This window comes from Rhinoderma darwinii, chromosome 9 (assembly GCF_050947455.1).
Source record: "Rhinoderma darwinii isolate aRhiDar2 chromosome 9, aRhiDar2.hap1, whole genome shotgun sequence".
NCBI lineage: Eukaryota > Metazoa > Chordata > Amphibia > Anura > Rhinodermatidae > Rhinoderma > Rhinoderma darwinii.
The window spans coordinates 58,519,189-58,535,866 of NC_134695.1; the positions used below are offsets into that span (position 1 = coordinate 58,519,189).

The 16,678-nt window shown below is 47.1% G+C and overlaps 1 protein-coding gene across 5 annotated transcripts in view; it reads left to right on the plus strand.

The window, feature by feature from the left end:
• The window catches only part of KIAA1549L (KIAA1549 like), a 125,879-nt gene that overhangs the window by 44,683 nt on the left and 64,518 nt on the right, over positions 1-16,678 (plus strand). For all 5 annotated transcript variants that reach the window (XM_075837777.1, XM_075837779.1, XM_075837780.1 and 2 more), the window contains exon 5: positions 12,222-12,432. In XM_075837777.1, the coding sequence (XP_075693892.1) occupies positions 12,222-12,432 (211 nt within the window). The remainder of the gene's footprint in view (positions 1-12,221; positions 12,433-16,678) is intronic.

Below are 16,678 nucleotides of genomic sequence, written 5' to 3' on the forward strand. Positions count from 1 at the left end.
TGGACGCAGCTGCAGGCTTGAGGGAAGCCGACATGACCGTCCTGGTAGGGAAAGGGTTAATGTTAAGAGGTGAGGGAAAGGTGAAGAAGCTGAAGGAGGGACGGGGAGGAGCTAGGGGGGACGGGGGGGCCGTTGCTGCGCTTCCCGCTGTTTCTCGGCATTGAGCCGGAAGCAGCGGGAGGAGTAGTACACAAGAAGCAAAGCTCCCCGTTGCCCGGCTTTTTAGTATGGCAGAGGCCCTGATTTTAGAGCGGCTGCGTGCCGCTGCTGTGCACCACGGTCCCGGATGGCTGGAGGAGACCGTGGCTGCATTAACGCGGATCCCGGACGCCGTTTCGCCACGTCGGGCACGGCGTTCGGGGTCTGTTGTAAGGGACAGGCTCCCCTCCCCCGGCCCCCCTACGAGCATGGCTATGGCGGCGGGGGGGGAGTCGGCAACAACCGCTCCTGCGCTGGGCAGGCAGAGAGCGGTAGCAGGGGTGACGGCGATGCAGGCTGTGTCGACCCGTCCCTCTCGGCGGTCCCGACCTCCAGAGCGCCTGAGTCCGGAGGTAGTCCCGCGGACACGGCGTCGCAGAGGGAGCCCGATCCCGGACGCTGCAGGCCAGGCAGCTGGGAGGACCGCCCCTTCCCAGGCCCTGCGTCCTGGCAGGAATCCCAGGCCGCGACGGGGTCCGGCGGTAAGCAGGGAGTCGCAGGCCGGGCTCCCTGTCACCCCTCCCCCATCAGATGGAAGATGTCAAGAGCAAGGTACGGCCGCCCCGCATGGTGATGTTCCGGCCAGGGGGCAGGCTTCGTCAGGATCGTCTAGACGGACGACTAGATCTGCAGCGACGTCGAGGCAACAGGTCCGGTCGGAAGTCTGGGTCCCGGCGGTCGGGCGGCAGGTTGCCGGCCCATCGGTCAGCGCGTCCTCATCCCCTTTCCGAAGAGGTCGTTGGGAGGGACAGTCGTCGGCGAGAGAAGAACTGGAGGAAGGTGAACTGGACGTCTATCGTCGAGGTCAGGATGGTCCGGCTGACGGGAACACAGCGCCTGTGCAGCCCGGTGAGTGTATAACTCCTTTATTGTCTTATCCAGCGATTTTTATGTCGGGTGTCGGCGGGGGGGCTGCTAGCATAGCATCGGGGGCCGGTAGTGGCGCGGGCGGACGCGACGGAGCGGGTTTGGCAGATTTAGTGGGTTGCTTACGGGAGCTGGTGGGGCGCCTGGATAGGGCCGCGGCGCCGGTAGTAACGGAAGTGTCCCCTGCGGTAGTTTGGGAAGGCCCCAGGGAAGTGGGATCGTTGCAGGCGGGTCCTGTGGTGGCGGTTAGAGAGGCGGTCGCGGTGTCGGTGCAGACTGAGGCACAGAAGGACGGCGATCGAGTGCGCATGGACGATCGTGCTCGGGGGGAGGTGTATGTTTGTTTTGAGGGTCCGTTGGGGGCGCATTTAAAGCAGGAGGTGCGTGATCGGATCTGGAAAGATGAATATGTTGAAATTTTTTCTCTCTTGCCGCTGGCTAAATTCAATTTGGATAAGAGCAAGCGGGATGAGAGTAAAAAGGACGAGGAGGAACGGCGGCGGTATAGGCTTATCCCGCAGACGTTCGTTAATTGGTCGCAGGCGTTCGCCATATTGGCTAGTGTGATAGGGGAAAAGGCGCCGGAAAATTGTTCGGCGTTATTTTGTTATTTTGATGCTATTGGGGAGGCTCATAGGGCGTATGGGGGTCAGGCGTGGCTGCGATATGATGAGCAATTCCGTCAGCGGAAGGCGGTTCGGCCGGCGATTCGGTGGGACCAGAAGGATATTGCTCTCTGGTTACGGGTTACGGTTCCGGTTAGGCAGCCCTTTCCCGGGAGCGGTGGCCAGGGAGGCCAGACTAGTCAGAGTGGACCAAGCGGCGGGGGAAAGGCGGGGTTTTGCTGGCAATTCAATGAAGGCCAGTGTAAGTTCGGGGCCACGTGCAAGTTCAAGCACGTGTGCTCCGAGTGTAATGGTGCATCACACGGGGCGGCAAAATGTCTGCGTAAAAAGAGGTCCGGGAACCAGCACGGGGCTGGTCAAGGGGGTGTCGCCGGTGAGGGTGGAAAGGATGGCCCCTTATCTAAATGAGTATCCGGATAGGGCGGCGGCTAAGTTGCTTTATGAAGGGTTTAGTGTTGGTTTTGTTATTCCTCCGCCTCCTTATGAGGTTCCGGTTACGCGGAGAAATTTAAAATCGGCTTACGTGCATGCGGAAGTCGTGTCGGAAAAGTTGTTAAAAGAAGTTTCGTTGGGGCGCATGTCGGGGCCATTTGTGGAGTCGCCGGTGAAAGATTTAGTTGTGTCCCCTTTGGGTATTGTCCCTAAACGCGAGCCCGGAAAGTTTCGTTTGATTCAACATTTATCGTATCCCAAAGGTTCGTCGGTAAACGACGGGATTGATCACGAGTTGTGTTCCGTAGTTTATACCTCATTCGATAAGGCGGTGGGGTTAGTGCGGGCTGCGGGTCCGGGGGCGCTGCTAGCAAAAACCGACATCGAGGCGGCGTTCAGGTTGTTGCCGGTGCATCCAGAAAGCCAACGGCTGTTGGGCTGTTTTTGGAATGGGGCCTTTTACGTGGATCGGTGCCTTCCGATGGGGTGTTCTCTTTCTTGTGCATACTTCGAGGCGTTTAGTAGCTTCGTGGAGTGGGTAACGAGGGGAGTATCCGGGGTCGATTCGTTGATCCATTACTTAGATGATTTTTTGTGCGTTGGCCCGGGGGGTTCGCCGGTTTGCGGTAACTTGCTTCATGCCCTGCAGAAGGTGGCGAGGGATTTTGGGATCCCTTTGGCGCCGGAAAAAACGGAGGGCCCGGTAGCGACGATTTGTTTCTTGGGAATCGAAATTGACTCGGTGGCAATGGAGTGTCGGCTCCCGGCGGATAAGCTGGGTGCTTTGAGGCTGGAGGTGCGACGGGCTTGTAGAAGGAAGAAAATGTCGTTGAGGGAGCTTCAGTCGCTGCTGGGGAAGTTGAATTTCGCCTGCCGGATTATGCCGATGGGGAGGGTGTTTGGTAGAAGGTTGGCGGCGGCAACGGCGGGAGTGCGGGCGCCGCATCATTTTGTGAGGCTCAAGGAGGAGCACCGAGCTGATCTTCAGGTTTGGGATGACTTCTTGGGCCAGTACAATGGTCGCTCGCTATGGATGGCCCCAGCGCAGGATACGAGTGATCTGAATATTTTCACGGATGCGGCTGGGGCGGGTGGCTTTGGAGCTTACGGGGGAGGTCCGTGGTGCGCAGGTCAATGGCCGGCTAGCTGGGTGTCCAGTGGATTGACGCGGAATCTGGCCCTGCTCGAGCTGTTTCCCATCGTGGTGGCGGCTACCATTTGGGGGGACAGGCTCAGGGATAAGAAGGTCCGTTTTTACTGCGACAACATGGGTGTGGTGCTTGCCATTAATAACATCACGGCGTCCTCTCCTCCGGTAGTTCAATTGTTGCGACATTTAGTGTTGGTGTGTTTGTCGCTGAACGCGTGGGTGGTGGCGGTGCATGTCCCGGGTGTACGGAATTGTGTTGCTGATGCTCTTTCTCGCTCGCAGTGGGACCGGTTTCGGCAATTGGCTCCGGGAGCGGAACGTATTGGTTTGGCGTGTCCGGATCATCTATGGGATCTGGTATCGGTCCCGTAGAGCAGCTGTTACAAAGGTCTTTGGCGGGCACGACGTGGAGGGCTTATGCTGCTTGTTGGAGGCAGTGGGAGGAGTGGGTAAGAGAGTTGGGTGATGTCAATACGGATAGAGACAGGTTGGTGGCACTTTTGTATTGGTTAGGGGATGCCTGGGAGGCGGGGTTTTCAGTAGCGAAGGTGAACCGGTTTATATCCGCGGTGGCGTTTGGGCTTAAGTTGCGGGGCTTGCGGGATGTATCGAAGGAATTTCTGGTATCGCAGGCTTTGAAGGGGTTGCGCAGAGGTAGGGTGGAGGCGGATAGTAGAAGGCCGGTGTCGTTTGCTTTGCTGGGCTTGTTGGGTGGTTCATTGGCATCGGTATGTCGTTCTTCAGATGAAATGGATTTGTTTCGGTTGGCTTTCTCGTTGGCGTTCTTCGGAGCATTTAGAATAGGTGAGTTGGTGTCGCCAAGTACTAAACAGGCAGGGGGGCTGAGATCTGGGGAGGTGAGCCTTTTTGCAGATCGGTTGGAGGTATGGTTGCGTAGATCAAAAACTGACCAATTAGGGAAGGGAAAACTGATAGTTTTGTTCGCTCTCCCGGGGTCGGTCATGTGCCCAGTAGAGTGCATGCGTGGTTTTACAAAAAACAGGGGGTCTCCAGATTTGCCTTTGTTATGTCATGTGGACGGGTCGTTCTTGTCCAGGTTTCAGTTTGGAGCTGTTTTTAAAAAATGTTTGACGGCGGTTGGGGTTGCGGCAGGCTCATATTCATCTCATTCCTTCCGGATTGGCGCAGCAACGGAAGCAGGGCGCTGGGGGTTGGATGATGAGGGGGTGAGGCGTATTGGTCGTTGGGAGTCTAAAAGGTTTAAGTCCTATGTCCGCCCCCATATGTTGTAATTTTGTTGTTTATGCTTGCAAATGTATATGGTGGTGCCTAACTGTGTTTTCCGTTTCAGATTCGCCTCCTTGTCTGGTGTGGTTGATGGGTCATTCGTACGTGCACTGGGGGGCTTTGAGGGCGGACGTCCGCCCGGATGGTCGCCAGTTGCGCATTCCGCGACAGGATGCGGTTGTGCATTGGCTGGGGTTTAGAGGTATGTCGTGGAACAGGGTGTTGGCGGAATTCCAGACATATGTGCGGCTTGATAGGGTTCCGGAGGTTTTAGTGTTGCACGTGGGTGGGAATGACTTAGGAGTCCGCCCTTTTCGTGAGTTGGTGCGGGATATCAAACATGATTTGTTGTGTTTGTGGGTATCTTATCCCAAGTTGGTGGTAGTGTGGTCGGACATAGTCCCAAGGAAGCATTGGCGGTTAGCTAGATCGGTGGAGAGAGTCAATAAGGCTCGGATAAAAGTTAACCGGGCGGTGTCCCGTTTTGTGGCAAAGAACGGGGGCATTTGCGTGAGGCATAGGGATTTGGAGTCAGGATTGGGGAATTTCTGGAGGAGTGACGGGGTTCATCTGACCGAGGTTGGCATTGATATTTGGAGCTTGGCTATAGCAGAAGGCATAGAAAGGGCGGTGGTGGTGTGGAGGAACTCACAGGCTTAAGGTGGTCAAGGCCTGTTTCGCGGTGGCGGGGGGAGTCCTTGAGGCCAGTCAGTACAAAATGGTGGGGGGGTCGCATCGGGGGTATGCGTCCCCCAAAAAAGGTACATGGTTGAAGACTTCATCGGGTGTTATCCCTTTGAAGTGGTCTTCTGGTAGAAGGTATGTCACTTGAAGGCTTCATCGGGTGTTATCCCTTTGAAGTGGACTTCTAGTGGTCGGTATATCACTTGAGGGCTTCAACGGGTGTTATCCCCTTGAAGTGGACTTCTAGTGGGTGGAGCCATCTGCAGAGGTGAACGGTGCTTCCGAGCTGGTTTACGGCTGGAGGTAATTAGTGGTTTGCAGATGGCTAATTCGGTGTGTTCTTGAAAGGAACATCTGAAGGGGCTTCAAGGACTTCCTCTGCTCGGGTTAATGTTAACGTTTAATGGTTATTTATGATTCTGACCCATGTTGGGTCATGTGAATTATTAGGAGGAATTCTCTGGTGGATTCCTAACTAGTTATCCGAATGTTTCGGATTTAAATTGTTTTTATAAAACTGTGAAATTAATAAACGGCTGCTGTGGCCATTTCACATCCAACCTCGGTGTCATGTGTCGTTACTAAATGGGGGTGGGGGATAGTATGGTTTAAGGTTAACACACGACTCTACCTAGGCAGGTCAAGAAGAGGCTGGACGCAGCTGCAGGCTTGAGGGAAGCCGACATGACCGTCCTGGTAGGGAAAGGGTTAATGTTAAGAGGTGAGGGAAAGGTGAAGAAGCTGAAGGAGGGACGGGGAGGAGCTAGGGGGGACGGGGGGGCCGTTGCTGCGCTTCCCGCTGTTTCTCGGCATTGAGCCGGAAGCAGCGGGAGGAGTAGTACACAAGAAGCAAAGCTCCCACCCTCCCACCCTTGTTTTGTTACTCCTTAGGTCTTCTGTACGTCCGTATATGAGCGTTGTGTTTTATTTTGTGTGTTTATTTAACATGTTTTTCTTTTTTCCGGAGTAGGTTCTGTTGTCATGGCAGCTGGCGGGGGGAGTCCTTGAGGCCAGTCAGTACAAAATGGTGGGGGGGTCGCATCGGGGGTATGCGTCCCCCAAAAAAGGTACATGGTTGAAGACTTCATCGGGTGTTATCCCTTTGAAGTGGTCTTCTGGTAGAAGGTATGTCACTTGAAGGCTTCATCGGGTGTTATCCCTTTGAAGTGGACTTCTAGTGGTCGGTATATCACTTGAGGGCTTCAACGGGTGTTATCCCCTTGAAGTGGACTTCTAGTGGGTGGAGCCATCTGCAGAGGTGAACGGTGCTTCCGAGCTGGTTTACGGCTGGAGGTAATTAGTGGTTTGCAGATGGCTAATTCGGTGTGTTCTTGAAAGGAACATCTGAAGGGGCTTCAAGGACTTCCTCTGCTCGGGTTAATGTTAACGTTTAATGGTTATTTATGATTCTGACCCATGTTGGGTCATGTGAATTATTAGGAGGAATTCTCTGGTGGATTCCTAACTAGTTATCCGAATGTTTCGGATTTAAATTGTTTTTATAAAACTGTGAAATTAATAAACGGCTGCTGTGGCCATTTCACATCCAACCTCGGTGTCATGTGTCGTTACTAAATGGGGGTGGGGGATAGTATGGTTTAAGGTTAACACACGACTCTACCTAGGCAGGTCAAGGGTTTTGTTTGCCTGCAGGCATTCCTTTTCTGACTATATATTGCACCCGCTGACTACCCAGGGTCAAATTTGTGTTTTTTGTCCTAGTACTGCTGGGTTAATTACCCTTTTCCTCTGACCCTGTTCACACTGTTGAACCTCTCATACTTATTTTCAATTTATTGAATATGGCCGGTTTTCTATCCAAGAAACCTAATATAGAGACTTTGTCTGCTGATGTGGCATATGTCTTTTCTACTGATAATATTCCTTTGCATCAGTTTGACATCCATACTGCGTTTAGGGATTTGCAGAGGACCTACCAAAAATTTGTACGCTCCTGCTGGGAAATAGCCAGTCTTGAAATCTACATACAGCAGAAAATTGTTTATAGGGGTCTGAGAATCAACATCACGCCAAATTCCCATCGCGATAATACTGCATTCACTAAGGGTTGGGAGGACCTTCTTACTGAGAGCTCTCTGCGGATGCTCCAATATTTGTTGGAATTTGAAAAACAGAGCCATAGTGGGGTTGGTGCCCAACTTGAAAAAGAAATAGGAGATATACAAATATTTAAATCACATCCTGAATTTGGCGTTTTGGAGGCAAAATTGCAAAAAAATATTGAGAAGTTACAGGGGGAAATTAAAGAACGTAAACATCGGAAATATATCCGTGACCGAAGGGACTTCGATATAGGGCAAACCTATACCTATAAGACACGATTTGTTCCTGCCCCTAAACGCACCACTGTCTATACCGACTTTTCTGAATCGGATACCTCGGGCACAGAACACTCTAGACCCACTGGTGATAGCCCTAGATTGGGCACTAAACGTAAGGTCAGGAACAATAAACCTGGTTACTCAAAGAGAACACCTACGTCATACAAACAACCCCCTACGGATCTCTTGAGCAGAAATAGACCATGTACACCTGCTGTCTTCAACTCGTCTTCTATTTTGTCTGTGCCTGTCTCATCATATGCTCAAAATGCCACAATGTTGGTGGGCAATGCCCCACAAACTACTCAGGTGACCACACTGGGAGACGGATATGGTGCATCCAACACTGCTATGGGCTCCTCTGTCACATCTTCTTCTTTTTTAGGACCTCCCAACCTGCACTGGGGTCGCAAATAATAACTCACAGTGCACTTGCCACTAACAATGATAATATGCAGATATTTAACCTATCCTCACATATATTGAATTCTCATCAGTTGACTCTATTACAGAGGGGACTCTCCTATACCCCTGCACCTCCCTTTGATGAGTTCACATGGGCAAAGGATATAAATTTATTTGCCAGAAAATTGGCCCTACATAAACATTTCAGGGGCTCTACACAGGACAACATCCGTCTTGACCATCAGGAACAAAATACAATGAGGGACTTGGAGAGTCTCCTTTGTGAGAATCAGTTTGGAGCCGCTGATGCGGTGGGCCCTTTTTCTACATTACGCCCTAAGTCCAGGCTCACCCCCCCTTTCTCCCAATATGGACATATCGATGTCTTTGTTAAAATGGTCTGTAATGACCTTAAGAAACTTAGGAATGACAGATCTATGCCCTTTGGTAATCTTAACAGCGATGAAAAACTGGCACTGGATGAGTTATGTGGCAATGCAGATCTGGTACTTAAACCTTCCGATAAAGGGGGCAATATCGTGATTATGGACTGTGCTGATTATATAGGCATGGTCCACAGACTATTAGATGACAAAACCACCTACGTCACCTTAAAAAGCAACCCCACTACTGGTTATCTGTTAGAACTGTACGATCTGCTCACTAATGCTAAGAGTGATAATCTTATTACTTTGGACGAATTTAAGCGTCTATACAACCCCACACCCACTCTGGCAACTTTTTATGCCTTACCAAAGGTTCATAAGAACAAACGCCCTATCCCTGGTAGGCCCATAGTTTCGGGTAATGATAACTTGACGCAGGGTATCAGCCTCTATGTGGATGAGATCCTGTCCCCTTTTGTTTCCGCTCTATCGTCCTATCTTAGGGACACTAAGGATACCGTCACCAGGATCCAGGAGATCACTGTCACCTCTACTACCATGCTGGCGAGCATAGACGTGGAGTCGCTTTATACCAATATTCAACACGATCTGGGCCTCACTGCAGTCAAATATTTTTTGAGCACAAAGGGTACCCAATTTCAGCGACACAATGATTTTGTTTTATCACTACTACGTTTTCTTCTCACACATAATTTTTTCACTTTTGATGCCAAATATTATCATCAGATAAAAGGCACAGCAATGGGCACTGTTTGTGCACCTACCTACGCCAACCTTTTCTTGGGTTGGTGGGAGGACACTATCGTTTTTTCAGATGATCTACTTTTTTTCACGTCACATATCTCCTTTTGGGGTAGATATATTGATGACATTCTCATCCTATGGGATGGGGATGTCAACACATTTGTCGACTTCATGTCTATGCTCAACAACAATTCCATTGGCATGAGATTTACTTATGAAATTAACGATCATACGATCAATTTTCTTGATCTGAAGATTTCTCTGGACCCTGGTGGTGGTATCCAAACCGACATATTCCGTAAGGCCACAGCTACTAATAGCTTTTTGCATTGGGACAGTCATCATCCTCCTGCCCTCAAAAGAGGGATACCCATTGGCCAGTACCTGCGGGCTAGACGCAACTGCTCTGATGAGCTATCCTTTCAGAGGGAGTGTGTTGGTCTCTACCACAAATTTTTGGCAAGAGGTTACCCGAAAAAGTGGTTACATAGGGCTTATGCCAGGGCTAGGGCGTCTCTTAGATCTGATCTACTTTCTGTTGGTGGTGCCAGGTCTGCATTGTCAGTGACTTCGGGTACCATCCGATGTATTGGCACGTTCGATGTCTGTTCCTCCCAGGTCGTTAGAGTATTGAAGAAGTATTGGTCTATTCTCACTGCCGACCCTGATCTAAAAGAGGCAATCCCTGCCAACCCCGCTATTACCTACCGTAGGGGAAAAAATCTACGTGATCTTCTAGTACATAGCCATTTTTCATCAACTTCCTTACGGGCACCATCCACCTGGCTGAAGTCACCTGTCACGGGTTTTCATCCCTGTGGCAGGTGTTCCTTTTGCCCATTGATGCCTAGAGTCAAGAGTTTTATTAATCCTCTTGACGGCAGGTCATATGACATTAAACAATTTCTTAACTGTCAGAGTGTTGGAGTTGTTTATCTGGCTAAATGTCCCTGCCCAAAACTTTATGTGGGTAAAACTTTGCAGGAATTGAGGAGAAGGGTGTCCAGACATCTCAGTACCATCAACCTTAAGGAGGACACCACTCTTGCCAGACACATGCATAGGTATCACCCTGATAATCCGAAGTTGCTCCAATTTTGGGGCATTACACAGCTTAAGTTGGGACCTAGGGCAGGTAATCTGGATCGTAGGCTTCTACAGGAAGAGGCACGATGGATTCACCGTCTCGGTTCCATGACCCCTCAGGGACTTAATGAGGGCTTTACGTTTAGTGCATTTTTGTGATTTTCTCTGCGTCTCCCTTCACGCATCTGTATGGATCTGTCTATATTGTACTCTATTCGCTTTTACTGTCTTGGTTTCTCGGCTACTTTGCCGGCAACATTTTCTTATTGTGGCCTCCTGACTAGGGGGCTATATGATATAGTATATATGAATATATTTATAAATATGTTTTATTTTGATTCACTGTTCTTACGTGACCTTACTATGCATTTTATGCGCTTGGCGGCCCCTTCTCTCTCCTCTCTCTTCTCTCCCCTCTTTTCTGTTCTATTGTGATGCATGAATGGAGATGCAATCAGTGCCTTCATGCTCTTTGTCATCTTATTTTATTCTTTATTGAATTTTAGGATCACTTCAGAGGTGTTGGTGTGGATGAGCGGCTGCTACCGGTTGGCCTTTTCAGAGGGAGTATGTGATGCACTATGTACATGGTCTGTGAGGGACACGTGGGCATTTTGCCTTTCATGTAGTATTGCACTGGGTCTCTGTTTAGACCTGTGCATATACAGTTCACAGTCAATTGAGATTTATTTCCGGCCCTACACTCTACATGAGTGAGTCATGGTGGCTGTCAGAATGTCCCTTGCACTAAGTCCGTTTTTGTCTTTACGGCGCATGCGCCGATACTCTATGCTCTGTTACACTCTGAGCTAGGCCGCCTTGTTCGGCTCCGCTCTGAGTCTCTCAGCCGCCTCACTGCGCAGGCGTGCCGTCTTTTAACTTTCTCGGCACTTGTCTGTATACTGGTAGTTCACGGGCTGATATGGGCCACCCGTTATCTGGCTTCTTATTGGACACTCACTCTCCCCTGTTGCTCCAGATGGTTGGCCTCATCCTATTGGTTGTCATCCACACACCCACCTCTCGTCATTCCACACTCCCATAAGAGGAGCAGTTTTCTCGTGGCGCCGCCATTAGCCCCATGTACCCCTGAGGACGCTACTAGTTAGCGAAACATGTCGGGGGGGCTCTGTTAATTTTTAATTCCTGCCTCAGCTGGATCTTCGTCTGCATGTTAATAGTGGCACTGATGCCCCTGCACTAACTGTCTGCCGACACTCGGCACACATTGCGAACTTCAGATACTTTGCTAGGTTTCTACAGCTGTCAAATTGACTTCGGTCTGTGGCAGTGAAAGTTTTAAAATTTATGTATAGTTTGCTACACGTAGCTTAATAAAGGTTAATAAAGGTTGTTAATTCTAACTTTATTCTTATTATTATTGGGTGGTCAGGAAATAGGGTTTTGTTTGCCTGCAGGCATTCCTTTTCTGACTATGAGTTGCAATACTGGGTACAACCAATGGACATGAGTGGGGCTTTTTCTGAAATAAAAGCAGATCCTTTTTTCTAATCCTGCACAGCTTTTTTAACTGTTTCATGTGTGATCCTGCCTCCCCCAATTATATGTGTGTAATAATCTGTCCCACAATGATGAAGACTGCTGGAATGGAGACCCTGTGTGTTGAGAAGCCTCGGCTGTTGAGATCCCCTGTGTGTGTTTTGGAACAAAACACTGAACACAGATAATGGGGGGTGGGGAGTGTTCTGACTACATTAACAAATAGTGGAGTTAATTGGCTGAAGAGCCCCCTGTTTTTGCTATGGAGTTCAAAGGAAGAAGAAAAACTAATTAAAAAAAAAATAAAATAGTAAAAACATAAAATTTACAATAACGATAATAACAATTTATTTGCAAAAAGCTTTCTTTTCCACTACTTTCTATTTTCCCAATGTTATGTAAAATATGAACATTTTTGTTTTCTTCCGTTCCTTTGTCACATATGCAGATTTTTAATGTCTGTATGTTGTTCATGTTTTACATATGTGACAACATGTTGCTAATTCTGATATGTTGGTTTTTTTTATCACAGTTGGCGAGCCAGCCACGTAATGTGACAGTGGGATATTCTGTATCCGTCAACTCCTCAGTATATATTCCATCAGCCATCGTAGATGTTCTTACAGGCAATGACATCTTCAATATTACCGAACTCAAACTTCGTATCCCAACCTTGCAGTCTGTGCCGGTAACGGCGGAAACATGGGAACCTGACCCTGATATCAGTTTTAGGGTAAAAACAGGTAAGTTATTTATACAAATGTATAGATGTAAAGATGAATGTTTATATAGTCATGTAGAAAATTAAACACATAATAACACTAAACCTAGAAAGTGTTTGTCAGTCTGTATGATTGTGTGCAGCTCCTGGAACAAATAAAGAAGTGGAGTTTAGCTAATGTGGTCTCCCATTACAGACAGAGCAGTGGGGGAGGGTTCCTGCTGCAACCAGTTGCCTTACAGCCAGAGTCAAGTCTGATCTGAGGTTTGTGAGAAGGCGAGGGGAAATACATCTCCTGGGACACATAGAAAAATTATTTATATATTTTTTTGACAATTTTAATTTCAATATGGGACAGGATAGGATCAAAGAAAAAGAACATATTAAGAAAAGAATTGCTAGGAATTTTTTTAAATATTTTTTCAGCATTTTGTGTTCTTTTTATTGAAGAAGAGTTTGCCTTCCTAGAATCCTGAACATGGGCGTAACTTCTATGGGGTCCAATAACTTAGAGGGGTACCTCTACACAGACATAAGGTGCAGTTAGTTTGGACTATGGATAATAGAAGGGGGCATGGAAAATTGAATGCAGCCGATTCAAATTTGAACTATGGAGCCCCATGGTTACCCTTGTCGTGTGCATTATCCCTCCTTCTGTGGCATTACTTTTTGCATTATCCCTGAACTGTATCATGTGTGCACTATACCTGCATATGACATCATCATATCTTTTTTTCCTGTGTTGTGATGTCACAGTGCACATTGTGACCTTTTTTCTGTGTATTGTTTCTGTTCTATGAGGTCATTTTATGCATTATCTCTTTACTGTAACATCACTATGTGCATTTTTCTTGCAATATGACATCACTTTGTGCATTACCCCTTTACTGTGACATCACTGTTTTTATAATCCCTGTTATGTAATTTCACTAACTAAATTATCCCTGTACTGTGACATCACTGTTTGAATCATCCTGTATGGTGACAATACTATGTGCATTATGTCACTACTGTAACATCACTGTGTGCATTATCACTGTGCTGTGACATTACTGTGTGTATTATACCGCTATTGTGCCATCACTGTTTGAATGATTCCTGTTCTGTGAAATTATGGTGTGCATTATCCCAGGGGCAGACATAGACAGTAGAGTGCCCCAATGCAAGAACAGTATGCTGGCCCCTAATTTTCCAATAGCTCAAAGACACATTCATTCCGTCAAAATGACGGAACCCTTAAACAACGGTGACAAACGGAAACCATTTGCACTGGATCCGTCACCATTGAAATCAATGGTGATGCAAACAGAAACCTATGGTTTCCATTTGTTTCAGTTTGGATTCCGTTCATGGGTTCCCCTGACGGAAAGCTCAGACTGAACCCATGAACGGAGTCCTGACGCAGATGTGAACGAAACCTAATCCAATAGATAGTACAAAGCTCCTTTTAAGGTGGCATTGGGCCCCCTACCTACTTCGCCCCTGTGCAGCTGCATAGGTTGCACTAATGGTATGTCCGCCCCTGCATTATCCCTGTAATGTGACATCACTGTGTACATTATCTATGTACTATTATATTACTTGTATCCCTGTGTATTAGGGAGATTAAACTTGCTGTTGAAGGTGGTCTTGGTGGAGTTCCCAGTTTTGCTATGAGACCCCATAATAACTTCTAAGGGTATGTTCACACGCAGTATTTTACGCCGTAAACGTCCCAAAAAACGGCTGAAAAATTGGAAGCAGAACGCCTCCAAACATCTGCCCATTGATTTCAATGGGAAAAACGGCGTTCTGTTCCGACAGGGCGTAAAAATACGGCCGCGAAAAAGATGTGCATGTCACTTCTTCAGCCGTTTTTGGAGCCGTTTTTCATAGACTCTATAGAAAAACAGCTCCAAAAACGGCCGTTAAAAACGCTGCGAAAAACGCGACTTTGATTAAAAAACGTCTGAAAAACAGGAGCTGTTTTCCCTTGAAAACAGCTCAGTATTTTGAGATGTTTTTTTTATTTTGTGTGTGCACATAGCCTTACGCCCCTGGTCCTACATGGCATAACTAAGCATATATGCCACTTAAGAGATATGACTCGCCGCACCCTTTTCCCACAAACAGATCTAATTAAGAAATTGCTGAGCTTATAACAACTTCACAAAATATAAGATATTGCTCATTATTTAACCCTTTTAATGATGGAATGATTAGTATTGTTATTAGATCTGCTTTTTTGTGCTATGTAATCTATAGATTAAACTGAAGCTGTTGTGTTAATACAATTTGCAGAGAATGACTGGGCTCTTGCTTCGCCGTCCTTTCCATTTTTGCTTGGCAGGCAGCCAGGATTTCAGCTCATGTTGATGCTGTTTGTGTTTCTTTTTATACTTTATTGCAATTTTCTGCACAAAATTTCACTCCACAACTGCACAGGCGACTAAGGTCAGCGCTAACAGGGCGGCAGGAGTACAATGCTGCTGGTGTGAGGGGTAAACCTGCCATTGTTTCAGGTTATTTGGGAACTGATAGCCAATCAAAAGGCAAAAAGATAAATCCTGAGTTTGTGTTTTCTGTTTTTTTTTTTTATATACACTACCGTTCAAAAGTTTAGGGTCACCCAGACAATTTTGTGTTTTCCATGAAAACTCACACTTATATTTATCAAATGAGTTGCAAAATGACTAGAAAATATAGTCAAGACATTGACAAGGTTAGAAATAATGATTTTTATTTGAAATAATAATTTTCTCCTTCAAACTTTGCTTTCGTCAAAGAATGCTCCATTTGCAGCAATTCCAGCATTGCAGACCTTTGGCATTCTAGCTGTTAATTTGCTGAGGTAATCGGGAGAAATTTCACCCCATGCTTCCTGAAGCCCCTCCCACAAGTTGGATTGGCTTGATGGGCACTTCTTGCGTACCATACGGTCAAGCTGCTCCCACAACAGCTCTATGGGGTTGAGATCTGGTGACTGCGCTGGCCACTCCATTACAGATAGAATACCAGCTGCCTGCTTCTTCCCTAAATAGTTCTTGCATAATTTGGAGGTGTGCTTTGGGTCATTGTCCTGTTGTAGGATGAAATTGGCTCCAATCAAGCGCTGTCCACAGGGTATGGCATGGCGTTGCAAAATGGAGAGATAGCCTTCCTTATTCGAAATCCCTTTTACCTTGTACAAATCTCCCTATTTACCAGCACCAAAGCAACCCCAGACCATCACATTACCTCCACCATGCTTGACAGATGGCGTCAGGCACCCTTCCAGCATCTTTTCAGGTCTGCGTCTCACAAATGTTCTTCTGTGTGATCCAAACACCTCAAACTTCGATTCGTCTCTCCATAACACTTTTTTCCAATCTTCCTCTGTCCAATGTCTGTGTGCTTTTCCCCATATTAATCTTTTCCTTTTATTAGCCAGTCTGAGATATGGCTTTTTCTTTGCCACTCTGCCCTGAAGGCCAGAATCCCGGTGTCGCCTCTTCACTGTAGACGTTGACACTGGCATTTTGCGGGTGCTATTTAATGAAGCTGCCAGTTGAGGACTTGTGAGGCGTCTATTTCTCAAACTAGAGAATCTAATGTACTTGTCTTGTTGCTCAGTTGTGCAGCGGGGCCTCCCACTTCTCTTTCTACTCTGGTTAGAGCCTGTGTGTGCTGTCCTCTGAAGGGTGTAGTACACACCGTTGCAGGAAATCTTCAGTTTCTTGGCAATTTCTCGCATGGAATAGCCTTCATTTCTAAGAACAAGAATAGACTGTCGAGTTTCACATGAAAGCTCTCTTTTTCTAGCCATTTTGAGAGTTTAATCGAACCCACAAATGTAATGCTCCAGATTCTCAACTAGCTCAAAGGGAGGTCCGTTTTATAGCTCCTCTAAACAGCAAAACTGTTTACAGCGGTGCTAACATAATTGCACAAGGATTTTCAAGTGTTTTCTAGTCATCCATTAGCCTTCTAACACAGTTAGCAAACACAATGTACCATTAGAACACTGGAGTGATGGTTGCTGGAAATGGGCCTCTATACACCTATGTAGATATTGCATTAAAAACCAGACGTTTGCAGCTAGAATAGTCATTTAGCACATTAACAATGTATAGAGTGTATTTCTGATTAATTTAATGTTATCTTCATTGAAAAAAACTGTGCTTTTCTTTCAAAAATAAGGAAATTTCTAAGTGACCCTAAACTTTTGAACGGTAGTGTATTGTCCTTTAAAACCAAATCCACTAGATCTTACCATAACTTGAAGAATTATATGTCAGAATAGGGAAATA